Here is a 17,354-nt window from a genome sequence, read left to right on the forward strand (position 1 = left end):
GCCTCAAATCTTTCTCAACATCTCCCAGTCTTTGCCGATGTTTAGTTTTAATTGCTGCCAAAGCGGAGAACCCAGCTTCGCACAGATAAGTTGTTGCGAAGGGCATCAAAACTACTGCAGAACCATTACGGCGTAGACGAAGAGTTAAAAATCGCCATTAAATTTTTTATCTTGCGCACCCCCTAGTGGCAGCTCGCGCACACCCGGGGGTGCGCGCACCACACTTTGGGAAACCCTGCGCTAACTAATCAGGAATCGGCTCTTTCCTCCAGTGGAAGTTTGAGTAATTATTCGTGCACAATTTACGTATTGAAAGTCTTATCTACTTTTGCAACAGCCAAAAGATCGTTAAGGTGTCGATAATTGTAGCCGCTGCTCTATATGCATTTTAAAAAATAAAAAACCCAAGGTGATATGTATGGGCAGCATCAGGTTACAGCGTACCAATCCTGTCAGTTATAATATGAGTGTTTTTAACTCTAGCACAGTGTACAGTCCTGTTTGAGAAATATATCAGGAGACATCCAAGGAAATAACGCACTGAAGCAAGGGTATAACGATACACGGTTTTGTTTTTTGGTTTTTCTCTTTGACGTTAGTATGTGTGTGTGAAGTTGGAGGAGGTGTACAGTCTGCAGTGCTCGGTAAAAGACGTGCTGAATCTGGACTCCAGTACAGCCGAGAAGTTCAGCCGCCATCTCATCTTCCTGCTCCCCAACTGTGTGTTCAAGGACAACCGGCATGTTGGTGAGTGAAGATCACTGCAGAGTGTTTACAGGGATTTGTTAGACCAGGGATGAAAGTCTTCCGGATTTACCCGGAAATCCGGATATTTGACACAACTCTTGAAAATCTCTGGTTTTCCGAATGGAGAAATTTATTTTTCGGATTTTTCACGTTCCTAGACCCGGCGTAATACTTCGCATCGTCCTTTCATGGGCGCAGTCCTTAAATAGCCCAAACATAGTTCATTGATTAAAGACAGGTGTTCTTTGTTAACGGTGCGCGTGCCGGAGCTCATTAGGCGCACGTGCTAAGGTGCGCAGGACTGACACCGTTCTGCACAGCGCAATCGCACTAGAAAGCCTGTTCAAGCTGCCAGTGTAGCTGCAGTCTTTTTAGTTGCGAATTACAAGTATTTCCTCGTGTTAATAATTCGCCATGTCAAAACAAGCAAAACTTTCCTCCTCCTTTCGATGTGAAGAGAGGAAAGCAATACTAGTGCATCTCAAAAAATTAGAATATTGTGAAAAAGTTCAATATTTTCCATCGGTTATTTAAGAAAGTGAAAGTTATATATTATAGACTCATTACACATAAACTAAAATGTTTCAAGCATTTTTCTATTTTAATCAGTATGGCATACAGTACAAAAACATAAAAAAACCCATCTCAAAATATTAGAATATTTCATTTCGAGTTTGAGTAAAACAGTATGAACACAGTGTATCTCTCGGTCTAGTTCAGTACACACAACCACAATCATGGGGAAGACTGCTGACTTGACTGTTGTCCAGAAGATGATCACTGATGCCCTCCACAAGGAGGGTAAGCCACAAAAGGTCATTGCTGAAAAGGGTGGCTGGAAAAGGTGCGCAAGCAACAGGGATGGCCGCAGTCTTGAGAGGATTGTCAAGAAAAGTTGATTCAAGAACTTGGGAGAGCTTCACAAGGAGTGTGGACTGAGGCTGGTGTCAGTGTATCAAGACCCATCACGAACAGACATCTTCAAGAAAGGGGATACAACTTTCGCATTCCTAATATCAAGCTACTCCTGAGCCAGAGACAATGTCAGAAGTGTCTTATCTGGGCTAAGGAGAGAAAGAAATGGACTGTTGCTCAGTGGTCCAAAGTCCTCTTTTCAGATGAAAGTACATTTTGCATTTAATTTGGAAATCACAGTTCTAGAGTCTGGAGGAAGAGTGGAGAGGCACAGAATCCAAGGTGTTTGAAGCCCAGTGTGAAGTTTCCACAGTCTGTGATGATTTGGGGTGCCATGTCATCTGCTGGTGTCGGTCCACTGTATTTTATCAAGTCCAAAGTCAACACAGCCATCTACCAGGAGATTTTAGAGCACTTCATGCTTCCATCTGCTGACGAGCTTTTTGGAGATGCTGATTTCCTTTTCCAGCAGGACTTGGCACCTACCCACAGTGCCAAAACTACTACCAAATGGTTTGCTGACCGTGATATTACTGTGTTTGATTGGCCAGCCAACTTGCCTGACCTGAACCCCATAGAGAATCTATGGGGTATTGTCAAGAGGAAGATGAGAAACACCCGAACCAAAAATACAGATACGCTGAAGGCCACTGTCAAAGCAACCTGGGCTTCAATAACACCTCAGCAGTGCCACAGACTGATCACCTCCATGCCACACCGCATCGATACAGTAATTCATGGTAAAGGAGCCCCAACCAAGTAGAGTGTATAAATGAATATACTTTTCAGAAGTTGGACATTTCTGTATTGTAAATCCTTTTTTTGATTGATCTTAGGGAATATTCTAATAATCTGAGATACTGGATTTCTGATTTTCATGAGCTATAAGCCATAATCATCAAAATTAAAACAAAAAAGGCTTTAAATATTTCACTTTACATGTAATGAATATAGAATATATGAAAGTTTACCTTTTTGAATTAAATTATGAAAAAAAAAGGAACTTTTTCATGGTATTCTAATTTTTTGAGAGGTGTGTGTGTGTGTGTGTTATATACACTACCGTTCCAAAGTTTGGGGTCACCCAGACAATTTTGTGTTTTTCCATGAAAAGTCACACTTTTATTTACCACCATAAGTTGTAAAATGAATAGAAAATATAGTCAAGACATTTTTCTGGCCATTTTGAGCATTTAATCGACCCCACAAATGTGATGCTCCAGAAACTCAATCTGCTCAAAGGAAGGTCAGTTTTATAGCTTCTCTAAAGAGCTCAACTGTTTTCAGCTGTGCTAACATGATTGTACAAGGGTTTTCTAATCACCCATTAGCCTTCTGAGGCAATGAGCAAACACATTGTACCATTAGAACACTGGAGTGAGAGTTGCTGGAAATGGGCCTCTATACACCTATGGAGATATTGCACCAAAAACCAGACATTTGCAGCTAGAATAGTCATTTACCACATTAGCAATGGATAGAGTGGATTTCTGATTAGTTTAAAGTGATCTTCATTGAAAAGAACAGTGCTTTTCTTTCAAAAATAAGGACATTTCAAAGTGACCCCAAACTTTTGAACGGTAGTGTGTGTGTGTGTGTGTGTGTGTGTATATGTGTGTGTGTACACATATATATAAAAAACACACACACACGAAGCTAAGTTTTAGTGCCGTTTCCAGAACACAACATCAAGAAAACATGGAAGAAACAGCAATAATGGAAGAGCTGGTTTCTAAGCTGCCTAAAACTAGCAATGGTAATTATTTTTTGTTACATAATGTACTCAGGCTGCCAGTCAGTGTGTGACACCCCCCCCCCCCCCCGAAAAATCCTAGCTACGCCCCTGATTTACATGAGAAATTTGGTCTTCATTGGTGTGTTTAAATTTACAGACAATACAAACTAATGTAAACAATTGGCTTCAACTCGCATAAATATGAATTGGAAATTTTTAGTTCACTTTAGCTTCTGCAAACGCACAACTCTACTAAAAGATTGATAAACGAGGCTCAATGTCCCCAACATTGAAACCTGAACGCTTTAGAAACTCTAACAGACCTTTACTTTTTAACAGTACTGTTTTGGGATTTTGCTGAGCTTACCTTCAACTGTCTCTGATTTTCTTCCCCCCCCCCAAAGTAATGAACTGTGTAGCAGGAAAATCACCGCATTTTCCAAATGCACTCCTGAAAATTACTCATTAATGAGGGGAATTAAATTTGATATTTTTGACATGTTAATCATTAATGTACATGAAAGAAAAAGGCTTAAAAGTTATAACTTGTTTTAGTGAAAAGAAGTACTAGAATGCAGGGTTTTGCGTGTTATGTTATTAAAATATTTTTGGGGAACGTTGCCCCCCATCTTAGTTTGACTTTCAAAAGTTCAGGGTTGTTTTTTTTTTTTCTTTGCTCCACTTTCATCTCTATTAGACACGAATCACCTCATGGACCTCACTCACTTTGTTTCGTTAGCTTACTAACTCACTGACCTGGCTGTTCACTGAATGATTCAATCACTCATGGATCGATTCTCTGGATCACTGATTGAATTATTCAATTACTGAATGACTTAATAATTGACTCGGTCACTCACTGATTAATTGACTCACTGATTTACTCTCTCTCTGACTCACTCAGTAAACAACTCACTGAATCAGACTCGCTCTTATTTATTATATGATTTATTTTCATGATAAATTACTCATGTTCCTATAATCAGGGCTCGACATTAACTCTTTAATCGACTTGTCCACTCAGAAAAGCAGCGGGATTCCCCCCCCCACTTGTCCTGATCATAACATTTATAGTTTTCAGTAAAACTTTAACTGTATCAATAAACAGAAACTATCCAGTGTCCCATTATGGAGCACGTGGTGTTTATTGTTCTAACCCACGACCTGATCTGCAGTTTTACGAGTTAGACTCATCCAAATTCAAAGCTTCTGGAGGAAATGAAGTTAAATCTTGATTAATCCAGTAAAACATGAAGTATAAATGAATTTAAAGAAAACAAGTCAGGCATGATAAGGGTGATAATCACGTTGTGAATGAACACTAACCATAAGTGAGTTCAGCGCTGTTGGAAAATTCCCAACAAAATATTTTACTACATTTGTGATCATGAATGTGAGCCATACAAAAGAAAAATACAGTGAACGTCCTGAATGAAATGAACTGAAGATTCATCACATGTTTATTTTATTCAGGTATTTGATCGCCATTTCTCCAATTTTGATGAACGTCTAAGAATCTATTTAACGGTTATTCCACGAAATCGGGTCGTACATGAGCTGATAGCTGACGAGGCACGTAGCACCAAGTTGGCTATAAGCCATGTACAACCCCGATTCCAAAAAAGTTGGGACAAAGTACAAATTGTAAATAAAAACGGAATGCAATAATTTACAAATCTCAAAAACTGATATTGTATTCACAATAGAACATAGACAACATATCAAATGTCGAAAGCAAGACATTTTGAAATTTCATGCCAAATATTGGCTCATTTGAAATTTCATGACAGTAACACATCTCAAAAATGTTGGGACAGGGGCAATAAGAGGCTGGAAAAGTTAAAGGTACAAAAAAGGAACAGCTGGAGGACCAAATTGCAACTCATTAGGTCAATTGGCAATAGGTCATTAACATGACTGGGTATAAAAAGAGCATCTTGGAGTGGCAGCGGCTCTTAGAAGTAAAGCTGGGCAGAGGATCACCAATCCCCCTAATTCTGCGCCGACAAATAGTGGAGCAATATCAGAAAGGAGTTTGACAGTGTAAAATTGCAAAGAGTTTGAACACATCATCATCTACAGTGCATAATATCATCAAAAGATTCAGAGAATCTGGAAGAATCTCTGTGCGTAAGGGTCAAGGCCGGAAAACCATACTGGGTGCAAGTATGGATCTTCGGGCCCTTAGACGGCACTGCATCACATACAGGCATGCTTCTGTATTGGAAATCACAAAATGGGCTCAGGAATATTTCTAGAGAACATTATCTGTGAACACAATTCACCGTGCCATCCGCCGTTGCCAGCTAAAACTCTATAGTTCAAAGAAGAAGCCGTATCTAAACGTGATCCAGAAGCGCAGACGTCTTCTCTGGGCCAAGGCTCATTTAAAATGGACTGTGGCAAAGTGGAAAACTGTTCTGTGGTCAGACGAATCAAAATTTGAAGTTCTTTATGGAAATCAGGGACGCCGTGTCATTCGGACTAAAGAGGAGAAGGACGACCCAAGTTGTTATCAGCGCTCAGTTCAGAAGCCTGCATCTCTGATGGTACGGGGTTGCATTAGTGCGTGTGGCATGGGCAGCTTACACATCTGGAAAGACACCATCAATGCTGAAAGGTATACCCAGGTTCTAGAGCAACATATGCTCCCATCCAGACGACGTCTCTTTCAGGGAAGACCTTGCATTTTCCAACATGACAATGCCAAACCACATACTGCATCAATTACAGCATCATGGCTGCGTAGAAGAAGGGTCCGGGTACTGAACTGGCCAGCCTGCAGTCCAGATCTTTCACCCATAGAAAACATTTGGTGCATCATAAAACGGAAGATACGACAAAAAAGACCTAAGACAGTTGAGCAACTAGAATCCTACATTAGACAAGAATGGGTTAACATTCCTATCCCTAAACTTGAGCAACTTGTCTCCTCAGTCCCCAGACGTTTACAGACTGTTGTAAAGAGAAAAGGGGATGTCTCACAGTGGTAAACATGGCCTTGTCCCAACTTTTTTGAGATGTGTTGTCATGAAATTTAAAATCACCGAATTTTTCTCTTTAAATGATGCATTTTATCACTTTTAAACATTTGATATGTCATCTATGTTCTATTCTGAATCAAATATGGAATTTTGAAACTTCCACATCATTGCATTCCGTTTTGATTTACAATTTGTACTTTTGTCCCAACTTTTTTGGAATCGGGGTTGTACGACGAGATTGTGTGGAATAACTGTTTTATTCTATCCACATTCACTGGATTTTAAGAAACCGCATTCTTATTTTTTTGCAAATTGGTTAAATAAAAACTTTTATATAAAACGTCTGACAATCATTTCTGCTTAGAATGTAAACAAACCAAACAAGCAAAAAAATGACGGTAGCAATTTGTGAAAAATGCACTAATAATAATTCTTGGTTTTGGGGGTTTGTTTTCGAGTAGAGTTTTTATTTCGTCCTCAGTTGGTTCAGCAACACGCTCCACCATTTTGGTTTTCTCTATTCATGGTAGAGTATATGAGCTGATATCCTAGTAGTAGAGTAGCTTATTGCTGGGTTCCAGCCACATGACTTTTCTTAGCGGTTTTACCAGAAGTGAAATAGCTGGTGGTCTAAACGGCTGCCGTAGTGCAAACAACTAGTGATAACTTCTCAGAGTACGCTCGTAATCTAGAAGCCACTGCTGGCTTTAGATATATTCAGAAGATCGCTATGTGCAATGGAATCGAGCCCTACAGTCTGGGAAAGAAGGATTTGTCATACAATCTCGAAAACGACCCTTCAGTCGAGTTCTCCGACATCTCGAACTATCTGGTGTTGCAGACATCCTTCTACACTGCAAAACAGATGAAAGCGTGGAAGAGTATGGAGGCTTACAACTTTTTTTTGTATGTGGCTGGGTAAAGGACCTCACTATCAAGTTGCTGCCCAATGAATCCTGTCTTGTTTTTGCCCGTGTAAGTATGTTTTCGTTCGCGTCTTTACAGGGTCGTTCCACGTCAATGCAACCGGGGCCCGCGCACTTGGGTCTCAAATTCTGAAAAAATCACCAGATGCACCCATGTTCCCTAGGAGAAAGACTGTAAATTTATTTGAATGTAAGATGTATACTTTCCATGTTACAGCCAGTTTTACTTGGGGGAGGGGGGTCAATTTTGTTCAGACTCTTTTTTTTGTCAAAGTTCACAAGCCCACAGCTCAAGAACTAAACCATGTAGGAGGCTCAAATGTTGCATGCTGGTACAGAAATAGGAATAGTACGTAGCAAAACTGTCATTTTGGGTCTGGATGATCCTGCATGGTCACAGCACTCCCTCAAAGATGATCAAAATTTTATTGGAGTGTTTGGCTGTGCTCTGTTTAGGCCTTCAGAAGGCACATTTTTACCCAACATAGGCTCTTGATTTTTTCCCCTTACTGAGAGAAGTAGAAACACTCTCAAAAAAAGCAATAAACAGAAAGGAAACTCTGTCAGTGTTTGAACAGAAGACCTCACAAGTCTGACAAATCATTTTGGATGTCATTTTCAGAGCACCGTAACACCTTGTGGGAATGTGCGCAGATTTTTTAAATATTTTTTTCTTTATTCTCCATGATCCCTTCTTTTTAAAAACACCAATTTGACTTGTCTTACTCGAATCTTTCTTTTTTATTTTCCACCCTGAACATGGGCAAAATGCACCATTGAGAGCAATATGTTTTCTATAATATTAATGTAAAGAGTAAATAACCAAAGGCCAATTTTGCCCTGACATGATCACCTGAGAGCGCCTGTGCAGGGGTGGAGGGATCCTTTTCAATTTCAATGATTCAGTGATTTTAGGGGCACCTGTGGTTCCTCTCAATAGTGACCCTGATACAGCAATACACTCTACCACTATTGAGAGGAAGAGTGAACCAAATGAACCTCTCTTGATACGAGGAACCACCAAATCATTGTTGTTATCCGCTCTACTTCTCTTTAGGGGCCTCTTCGTTATAAATTCTTCAAGGTACGGAGGAGAAAGGCCATTTAAAGACTTATTAATGTAATTATTCAAGAGTTACTCTAAAAATGGTGATTTTCAACAAATGCAGTGCCTTGAAAAAGTATTCACACCCCTTGAACTTAACATTTTTTCACCTTACAACCACGAACTTAAAAGTTTTTTTTTATTGAGATTTTATGTGATAGACCAACACAGAGTAGCACATAATTGTGAAGTGAAACAAAAATGATAAATGATCTTCAAAATTTTATACAAATAAAAATCTGAAAAATGTGGTGTGCATTAGTATTCAGCCCCCCTGCGTCAATACTTTGTAGAGCCACCTTTTGCTGCAATTACAGCTGCAAGTCTTTTGTGGTATGTCTCGACCAGCTTTGCACACCTAGACACTGAAATTTTTGCCCATTCTTCTTTGCAAAATAGCTCAAGCTCAGCCAGATTGGATGGAGAGCGTCTGTGAACAGCAATTTTCAAGTCTTGCCACAGATGCTCAATGGGATTTAGGTCTGGACTTTGACTGGGCCATTCTAACACATGAATATTCTTTGATCTAAACCATTCCATTGTAGCTCTGGCTGTATGTTTAGGGTCATTGTCTTGCTGGAAGGTGAATCTCCTTCCCAGTCTCAAGTCTTTTGCAACCTCCAACAGGTTTTCTTCCAGGATTGCCCTGTATTTAGCTCCATCCATCTTCCCATCAACTCTGACCAGCTTCCCTGTCCCTGCTGAAGAAAAGCATCCCCATAGCATGATGCTGCCACCACCATGTTTCACAGTGGGGATGGTGTGTGCAGGGTGATGAGCAGTGTTAGTTTTCCGCCACACGTAGCGCTTTGCATTTAGGCCAAAAAGTTCAACTTTGGTCTCATCTGACCAAAGCACCTTCTTCCACATGTTTGCTGTGTCCCCTACATGGCTTCTTATGCCTGTCTTTCAACAATGGCTTTCTTCTTGCCACTCTTCCAAAAAGGCCAGATTTGTGGAGTGTACGACTTATAGTTGTCCTGTGCACAGATTCTCCCACCTGAGCTGTGGATTTCTGCAGCTCCTCCAGGGTGATCATGGGCCTCTTGGCTGCTTCTCTGACCAGTGCTCTCCTTGCTCGCTCTGTCAGTTTAGGTGGATGGCCATGTCTTGGTAGGTTTGCAGTTGTGCCATACTTTTTCCATTTTTGAATGATGGATTGAACAGTGCTTCTTGAGATGTTCAGAGCTTGGGATATTTTTTTTTATAACCTAACCCTGCTTTAAACTTCTTCTCCAGAACTTTATCCCTGACCTGTCTGGTGAGTTCTTTGGTCTTCATGATGCTGTTTGTTCTTCAGTGTTCTCTAACAAACCACTGAGGCCTTCACAGAACAAGTGTATTTATGCTGAGAGTAAATTACACACAGTAGGACTCTATTAACTAATTAGATGACTTCTGAAGGCAATTGATTGCACTGGATTGTATTTAGAGGTATCAGAGTACAGGGGGCTGAATACTAATGCACACCATATTTTTCAGATTTTTATTTATTTAATTAATTTTGAAGACCCTTTTTTCATTTTCGTTTCACTTCACAATTATGTGCTACTCTGTGTTGGTCTATCACATAAAATCTCAATAAAAAACTTCTAAGTTCGTGGTTGTAAGGTGGAAAAATGTGAAAAAGTTCAAGGGGTATGAATACTTTTTCAAGGCACTGTATTCAACTCGTCCCGTCAGACAGGCAGATGCAGATTTGACCAAACATTTAGTTGTCCTGGACAGTCGGACTACCGTTAATGTCGAGCCCTGACAATATTTGTGTCTTTCCATTTTAGGCCGTTTCATCCATCACATACTCAAGCCAGTGCTGAAATATCTCCATCAAGGGTGAGGAAAAACTACAACATATTATATTGGCCTGCAATTTTGTTTTCTTCGATTTCTTTTTCAGTATGAATCCAAGTTTATGATCACTGTGTTTTCTGGATTATAAAACACTTTCCAGCTGGTGCTGCCACACATGCATGTAGCAAAAACAACCTACTGTATACATGCATGAGCGTAATTGTTATATGGCCATTTAAGTGTGCTACCTTAGGAGTTATGGGAAAGTTCACATGGAGTTATTATAGCATTATTATAACATGATTGAGATATATCTAGATCTCAATCAGTGTTCTCCCCAGAACGCTTTTGCATGTCGGGGCCAACGTGCTTTAAATAGTCAGAAAGAAGCGAAGGATAGATATATGTGGAAGTTAGTTTATTAGTGGTTATGAGCCGTACAAAATTCCTCGAAACGACTGGAGTGACGGTACAGATGTGTGGCCTATGTTAACGTTAGCTACATGTTGGAATGTACCTTTTTTTCGCGAAGAATCCCGACACGAAAGAACACGTTGGGACTCTGACCTGAACAGTGGGTGAGATGGGTATTCCCGGCCCTCCGTGTCTCAACAACCTCAAGGACATGTAGTTACCCAGCTATTTACACTTTATCATTTATACGGTGATGCTTATTATTGTTAAAACAATGTAAAATAAGAAAATATCTTGCTCTAGACTTTCAAACAATATTGTAAGATTTTAATTTTATTTAATAGTGGATGGTACAAGAATTATGTTACTTTTGGTGCTTGAAGTATTAAGTAGGCCAAAGTATAAAGGGCATTTGTGCAGTAAATACAGTCTGCAAGGGGGTGGTATTTATTATTATTTTTATTTTTTTTTAAAACTGCAACAGAACTCACTTAAATTTTTGGTTGGTGGTGTTCTGGCAGTGGTTCAGATAATAAAACAGCATTATTATATAAAACGTTGTTGTCAGATGATGACTTTAGTTACTGCTCATGTGGACCCCATGCTGCAAACCACGGCATCAGACCTCCACTTGTTGTAGCAACCTTTTCAACCATGTTAACAGTCAAGTGACCGTGTCAGTACCACCATAAAAGGCTCCAAAAAGTCACCAGGTGCCACCGAATAGGCTCCCTTGTTTCAAAATTTTCAAAATGTATATAAAATATGACATGACATTTTGATGAGGATGTATTTACAAACAGATATTTCCCTAGAGCTTCACAGTCATTCTTCCTCAATAATTAAACACAATTGGTTTAATTTCTATCAACTTTATTAATTAGATTTAACCACCCTGGCACATTAATTCCTAAGTTTGCATTATTATTACCTCACCCGCTACGGCGTAAGCGGGGCGAGGTATTGTTTTCGGTCGGGTTTCTTTGTCTTTTTTGTTAATAATATTACAGGAAAACGGCCGGATCAATCTTCATGAAACTTTCAAGATAGATGGGCATTGGTCTCAAATAGAACCTCCAGCATTTTGAGGGTCATCCGGTCAAGGTCACCAAAAAGGTCAAATCGTTTTTGTTGTGTCTACTGCTTCATATAGAGGCGCTAGCCACTACGTCATCATGCTGTAAGAGTGTAACAGTCGTGCACTGCGCATACACGTGTTCCGATTAAAATGGCCGGCGAGTGTATACAGTTCGGTTCACCATTCGAAATAAATGGACTAGATTAAAGAAATCGCTTTCAGACATGTTTATGCTTATTACAGAGGGAAAGTGCATTCCACTGAGCTCTAGCGCCGGGCCATTTCCGGGAAATAAGAGTTTTGGTCATGGTGACAGTGAGTGTATGTCAGCCTTGGTTTGGAGGTTTCAGTTTCGAAAACTAAGAGGTAAGAGTAGAATAATATACAGTGGTGCTTGAAAGCGTGTGAACTCTTTCGAATTTTCTATATTTCTGCATAAATGACCGAAAACATCAGATTTTCACACAAGTCCTAAAAGTAGATAAAGAGAACCCAGTTAAACAAATGAGACAAAAATATTATACTTGGTCATTTATTTATTGAGGAAAATGATTCAATATTACATATCTGTGAGTGGCAAAGGTATGTGAACGTCTAGGATTAGCAGTTAATTTGAAGGTGAAATTAGAGTCAGGTGTTTTCAATCAATGGGAGGACAATCAGGCGTGAGTGGGCACCCTGTTTAATTTAAAGAACAGGGATCTATCAAAGTCTGATCTTCACAACACATGTTTGTGGAAGTGTATCATGGCACGAACAAAGGAGATTTCTGAGGACCTCAGAAAAAGCGTTGTTGATGCTCGTCAGGCTGGAAAAGGTTACAAAACCATCTCTAAAGAGTTTGGACTCCACCAATCCACAGTCAGACAGATTGTGTACAAATGGAGGAAATTCAAGACCATTGTTACCCTCCCCAGGAGTGGTCGGCCAACAAAGATCACTCCAAGAGCAAGGGGTGTAATAGTTGGCAAGGTCACAAAGTACCCCAGGGTAACTTCTAAGCAACTGAAGGCCTCTCTCCCATTTGGCTAATGTTAATGTTTATGAGTCCACCATCAGGAGAACACTGAACAACAATGGTGTGCATGGCAGGGTTGCAAGGAGAAAGCCACTGCTCTCCAAGAAGAACATTGCTGCTCATCTGGAGTTTGATAACGAGCACGTGGACAAGCCAGAAGGCTATTGGACAAACGTTTTGTGGATGGATGAGACCAAAATAGAACTTTTTGGTTTTAATGAGAAGGATTATTTTTGGAGAAAGGAAAACACTGCATTCCAGCATAAGAACCTTATCCCATCTGTGAAACATGGTGGTGGTAGTATCATGGTTTGGGCCTGTTTTGCTGCATCTGGGCCAGGACGGCTTGCCATCATTGATGGAACAATGAATTCTGAATTATACCAGCGAATTCTAAAGGGAAATGTCAGGACATCTGTCCATGAACTGAATCTCAAGAGAAGGTGGGTCATGCAGCAAGACAACGATCCTAAGCACACAAGTCGTTCTACCAAAGAATGGTTAAAGAAGAATAAAGTTAAATGTTTTGGAATGGCCAAGTCAAAGTCCTGACCTTAATCCAATGGAAATGTTGTGGAAGGACCTGAAGCGAGCAGTTCATGTGAGGAAACCCACCAACATCCCAGAGTTGAAGCTGTTCTGTACGGAGGAATGGGCTAAAATGCCTCCAAGCCGGTGTGCAGGACTGATCATCAGTTACTGGAAACGTTTAGTTGCAGTCATTGCTGCACAAGGGGGTCACACCAGATACCGAAAGCAAAGGTTCACATACTTTTGCCACTCACAGATATGTACAACCCCAATTCCAAAAAAGTTGGGATGCTGTGTAAACTGTAAATAAAAACAATGCGATAATTTGCAAATCATGGAAACCCTGTATTTCATTAAAAATAGTACAAAGACAACATATTGAATGTTGAAACTGAGAAATGTTATTCTTTTTTGAAAAGCATATATGCTCATTTTAAATTTGATGTCAGCAACATGTTTCAGAAGAGTTGGGATAGGGGCATGTTTACCACTGTGTTGCATCACCTCTACTTTTAACAACACTCTGTACACATTTGGGAACTGAGAAGACCAATTGCTGTAGTTTTGAAAGAGAAATGTTGTCCCATTCTTGCCTGATATACAATTTCAGTTGCTCGACAGTTCGGGGTCTCCTTTGTCATATTTTGTGCTTCATAATGCACCAAATGTTTTAAATGGGAGACAAGTCTGGACTGCAGGCAGGCCAGTTTAGCATCTGGACACTCTTACTACAGCGTTATGCAGTTTTAATATGTGCAGAAAGCAGTTTGGCATTGCCTTACTGAAAGAAGGAAGGCCTTCCCTGAAAGATTTTGTCTGGATGGCAGCATATTGCTCTGAAACGTGTGTATATCATTCAGCATTAATGATGCCTTCCCAGATGTAAAAGCTACCCATGTCATGTGCACTAATGCACCCTCATACCATCACAGATGCTGGCTTTTGAGCTGTGCACTAATAACAAGCCGGATGGTCCCTCTCCTCTTTAGCCTGGAGGATGCGGTGTCCATGATTTCTAAAAAGAATTTCTACTTTTGATTCGTCAAACCTTGGGACAATTTTCCACTTCACCTCAGTCCATCGTAAAAGAGCTCAGGCCCAGAGAAGGTGGTGGTGTTTCTGGATATTGTTTATATCTGGTTTTCACTTGCATTTGTGGATGGAGTAATGAACTGTTTTCACAGACGATGGTTTTCTGAAGTGTTCCTGAGCCCATACAGTGATTTCCACTACAGACACGTGTCTGTTTTTAATTCAGTGTCGCCTGAGGGCCTGAAGATCACAGGCATCTACAACCCCAATTCCAAAAAAGTTGGGACAAAGTACAAATTGTAAATAAAAATGGAATGCAATAATTTACAAATCTCAAAAACTGATATTGTATTCACAATAGAACATAGACAACATATCAAATGTCAAAAGTGAGACATTTTGAAATTTCATGCCAAATATTGGCTCATTTGAAATTTCATGACAGCAACACATCTCAAAAAAGTTGGGACAGGGGCAATAAGAGGCTGGAAAAGTTAAAGGTACAAAAAAGGAACAGCTGGAGGACCAAATTGCAACTCATTAGGTCAATTGGCAATAGGTCATTAACATGACTGGGTATAAAAAGAGCATCTTGGAGTGACAGCGGCTCTCAGAAGTAAAGATGGGAAGAGGATCACCAATCCCCCTAATTCTGCGCCGACAAATAGTGGAGCAATATCAGAAAGGAGTTCGACAGTGTAAAATTGCAAAGAGTTTGAACATATCATCATCTACACTGCATAATATCATCAAAAGATTCAGAGAATCTGGAAGAATCTCTGTGCGTAAGGGTCAAGGCCGGAAAACCATACTGGGTGCCCATGATCTTCGGGCCCTTAGACGGCACTGCATCACATACAGGCATGCTTCTGTATTGGAAATCACAAAATGGGCTCAGGAATATTTCCAGAGAACATTATCTGTGAACACAATTCACCGTGCCATCCGCCGTTGCCAGCTAAAACTCTATAGTTCAAAGAAGAAGCCGTATCTAAGCATGATCCAGAAGTGCAGACGTCTTCCCTGGGCCAAGGCTCATTTAAAATGGACTGTGGCAAAGTGGAAAACTGTTCTGTGGTCAGACGAATCAAAATTTGAAGTTCTTGATGGAAATCAGGGACGCCGTGTCATTCGGACTAAAGAGGAGAAGGACGACCCAAGTTGTTATCGGCGCTCAGTTCAGAAGCCTGCATCTCTGATGGTATGGGGTTGCATTAGTGCGTGTGGCATGGGCAGCTTACACATCTGGAAAGACACCATCAATGCTGAAAGGTATATCCAGGTTCTAGAGCAACATATGCTCCCATCCAGACGACGTCTCTTTCAGGGAAGACCTTGCATTTTCCAACATAACAATGCCAAACCACATACTGCATCAATTACAGCATCATGGCTGCGTAGAAGAAGGGTCCGGGTACTGAACTGGCCAGCCTGCAGTCCAGATCTTTCACCCATAGAAAACATTTGGCGCATCATAAAACGGAAGATACGACAAAAAAGACCTAAGACAGTTGAGCAACTAGAATCCTACATTAGACAAGAATGGGTTAACATTCCTATCCCTAAACTTGAGCAACTTGTCTCCTCAGTCCCCAGATGTTTACAGACTGTTGTAAAGAGAAAAGGGGATGTCTCACAGTGGTAAACATGGCCTTGTCCCAACTTTTTTGAGATGTTGTTGTCATGAAATTTAAAATCACCTAATTTTTCTCTTTAAATGATACATTTTCTCAGTTTAAACATTTGATATGTCATCTATGTTCTATTCTGAATAAAATATGGAATTTTGAAACTTCCCCATCATTGCGTTCCGTTTTTATTTACAATTTGTACTTTGTCCCAACTTTTTTGGAATCGGGGTTGTAATGTCACTTTTCAACCTTGTCTCTTGCATACAGAGATTTCCAGATTCTCTGAATCTTTTAATGATATTATGTACCATAGATGATGTGATCCCCAAGTTCTTTGCAATTTTATATTGAGGAACGTTATTCTTAAATTGTTGCACTGTTTGCCCATGCAGTCTTTCACAGAGCGGTGAACCCCTGCCCATCTTTACTTCTGAGAGACTCCGCCTCTCTGGGATGCTCTTTTTATACCCAATCATGTTAGTGACCTGTGCCAATGAATCAAGTTAGGTTTTTTTTTTTAAGCATTACACAACTTTTTCAGTCTTTTGTTGCCCCTGTCCCAACTTTTCTGAAACGTGTTACGGACATCAAATTCAAAATGAGCATATATTTTTCAAAAAACAATACAATTTCTCAGTTTCAACATTTGATATGTTGTCTTTGTACTATTTTCAATGAAATATAGGGTTTCCATGATTTTCAAATCTTCACATTGTTTTTATTTACATTTTACACAGTGTCCCAACTTTTTTGGAATTGAGGTTGTAATATTGGATCATTTTCCTCAATAAATAAATGCCCAAGTATAATATTTTTGTCTCGTTTGTTTAACTGGGTTCTCTTTCTCTACTTTTAGGACTTGTGTGAAAATCTGATGATGTTTTAGGTCCTATTTATGCAGAAATATAGAAAATTCGAAAGGGTTCACAAACTTTCAAGCACCACCGTAAAGTACTTGGTATATTTTACTTCAGTTTTTATTTTTTATTTTTTAAATTGTTCATTTTTGGATTATGCTTCATTTTTGTGACTACTGCCTCATAGAGTAAATACAAATGCTATATTTACTGTATGGACATGGGATCAGAAAACAAATTTATTTATAAGCAGTAGCCACACGTACCCATAAGGTACCTATTTTTTTTTTTCGCAATATCTTCCTTCATATTCATCATAAGCGCTACCGGGTGAGGTTTGTTTTGCCTGGCAACACTTATGTGTCTGATGAAGCTGACAGAATTTAAGAGGTATATCCTATACACCAGGGGTCTTCAATCCTATCCACAAAGGGCCAATGTGGCTGCAGGCTTTCATTCCAACCAAGCAGGAGCTACACCTGATTTCACTTGTTTAATCATTTCACCCTCGTCTCCAGTCAACAATCAAGTGAGCCTCCAATTTGGCTGTAATGAAAGCCTGCAGCTACACCGGCCCTTTGCGGATAGGA

General features: G+C 39.9%; 1 protein-coding gene across 3 annotated transcripts in view; it reads left to right on the forward strand.

Moving 5' to 3' along the window:
• The window catches only part of primpol (primase and polymerase (DNA-directed)), a 54,321-nt gene that overhangs the window by 16,865 nt on the left and 20,102 nt on the right, over positions 1 to 17,354 (forward strand). For all 3 annotated transcript variants that reach the window (XM_060916660.1, XM_060916662.1, XM_060916661.1), the window contains exons 5-6: positions 600 to 747; positions 10,194 to 10,245. In XM_060916660.1, coding sequence (XP_060772643.1) covers positions 600 to 747; positions 10,194 to 10,245 — 200 coding nt within the window. The remainder of the gene's footprint in view (positions 1 to 599; positions 748 to 10,193; positions 10,246 to 17,354) is intronic.

Source organism: Neoarius graeffei, chromosome 3 (genome assembly GCF_027579695.1).
Source record: "Neoarius graeffei isolate fNeoGra1 chromosome 3, fNeoGra1.pri, whole genome shotgun sequence".
Taxonomy (NCBI): domain Eukaryota; kingdom Metazoa; phylum Chordata; class Actinopteri; order Siluriformes; family Ariidae; genus Neoarius; species Neoarius graeffei.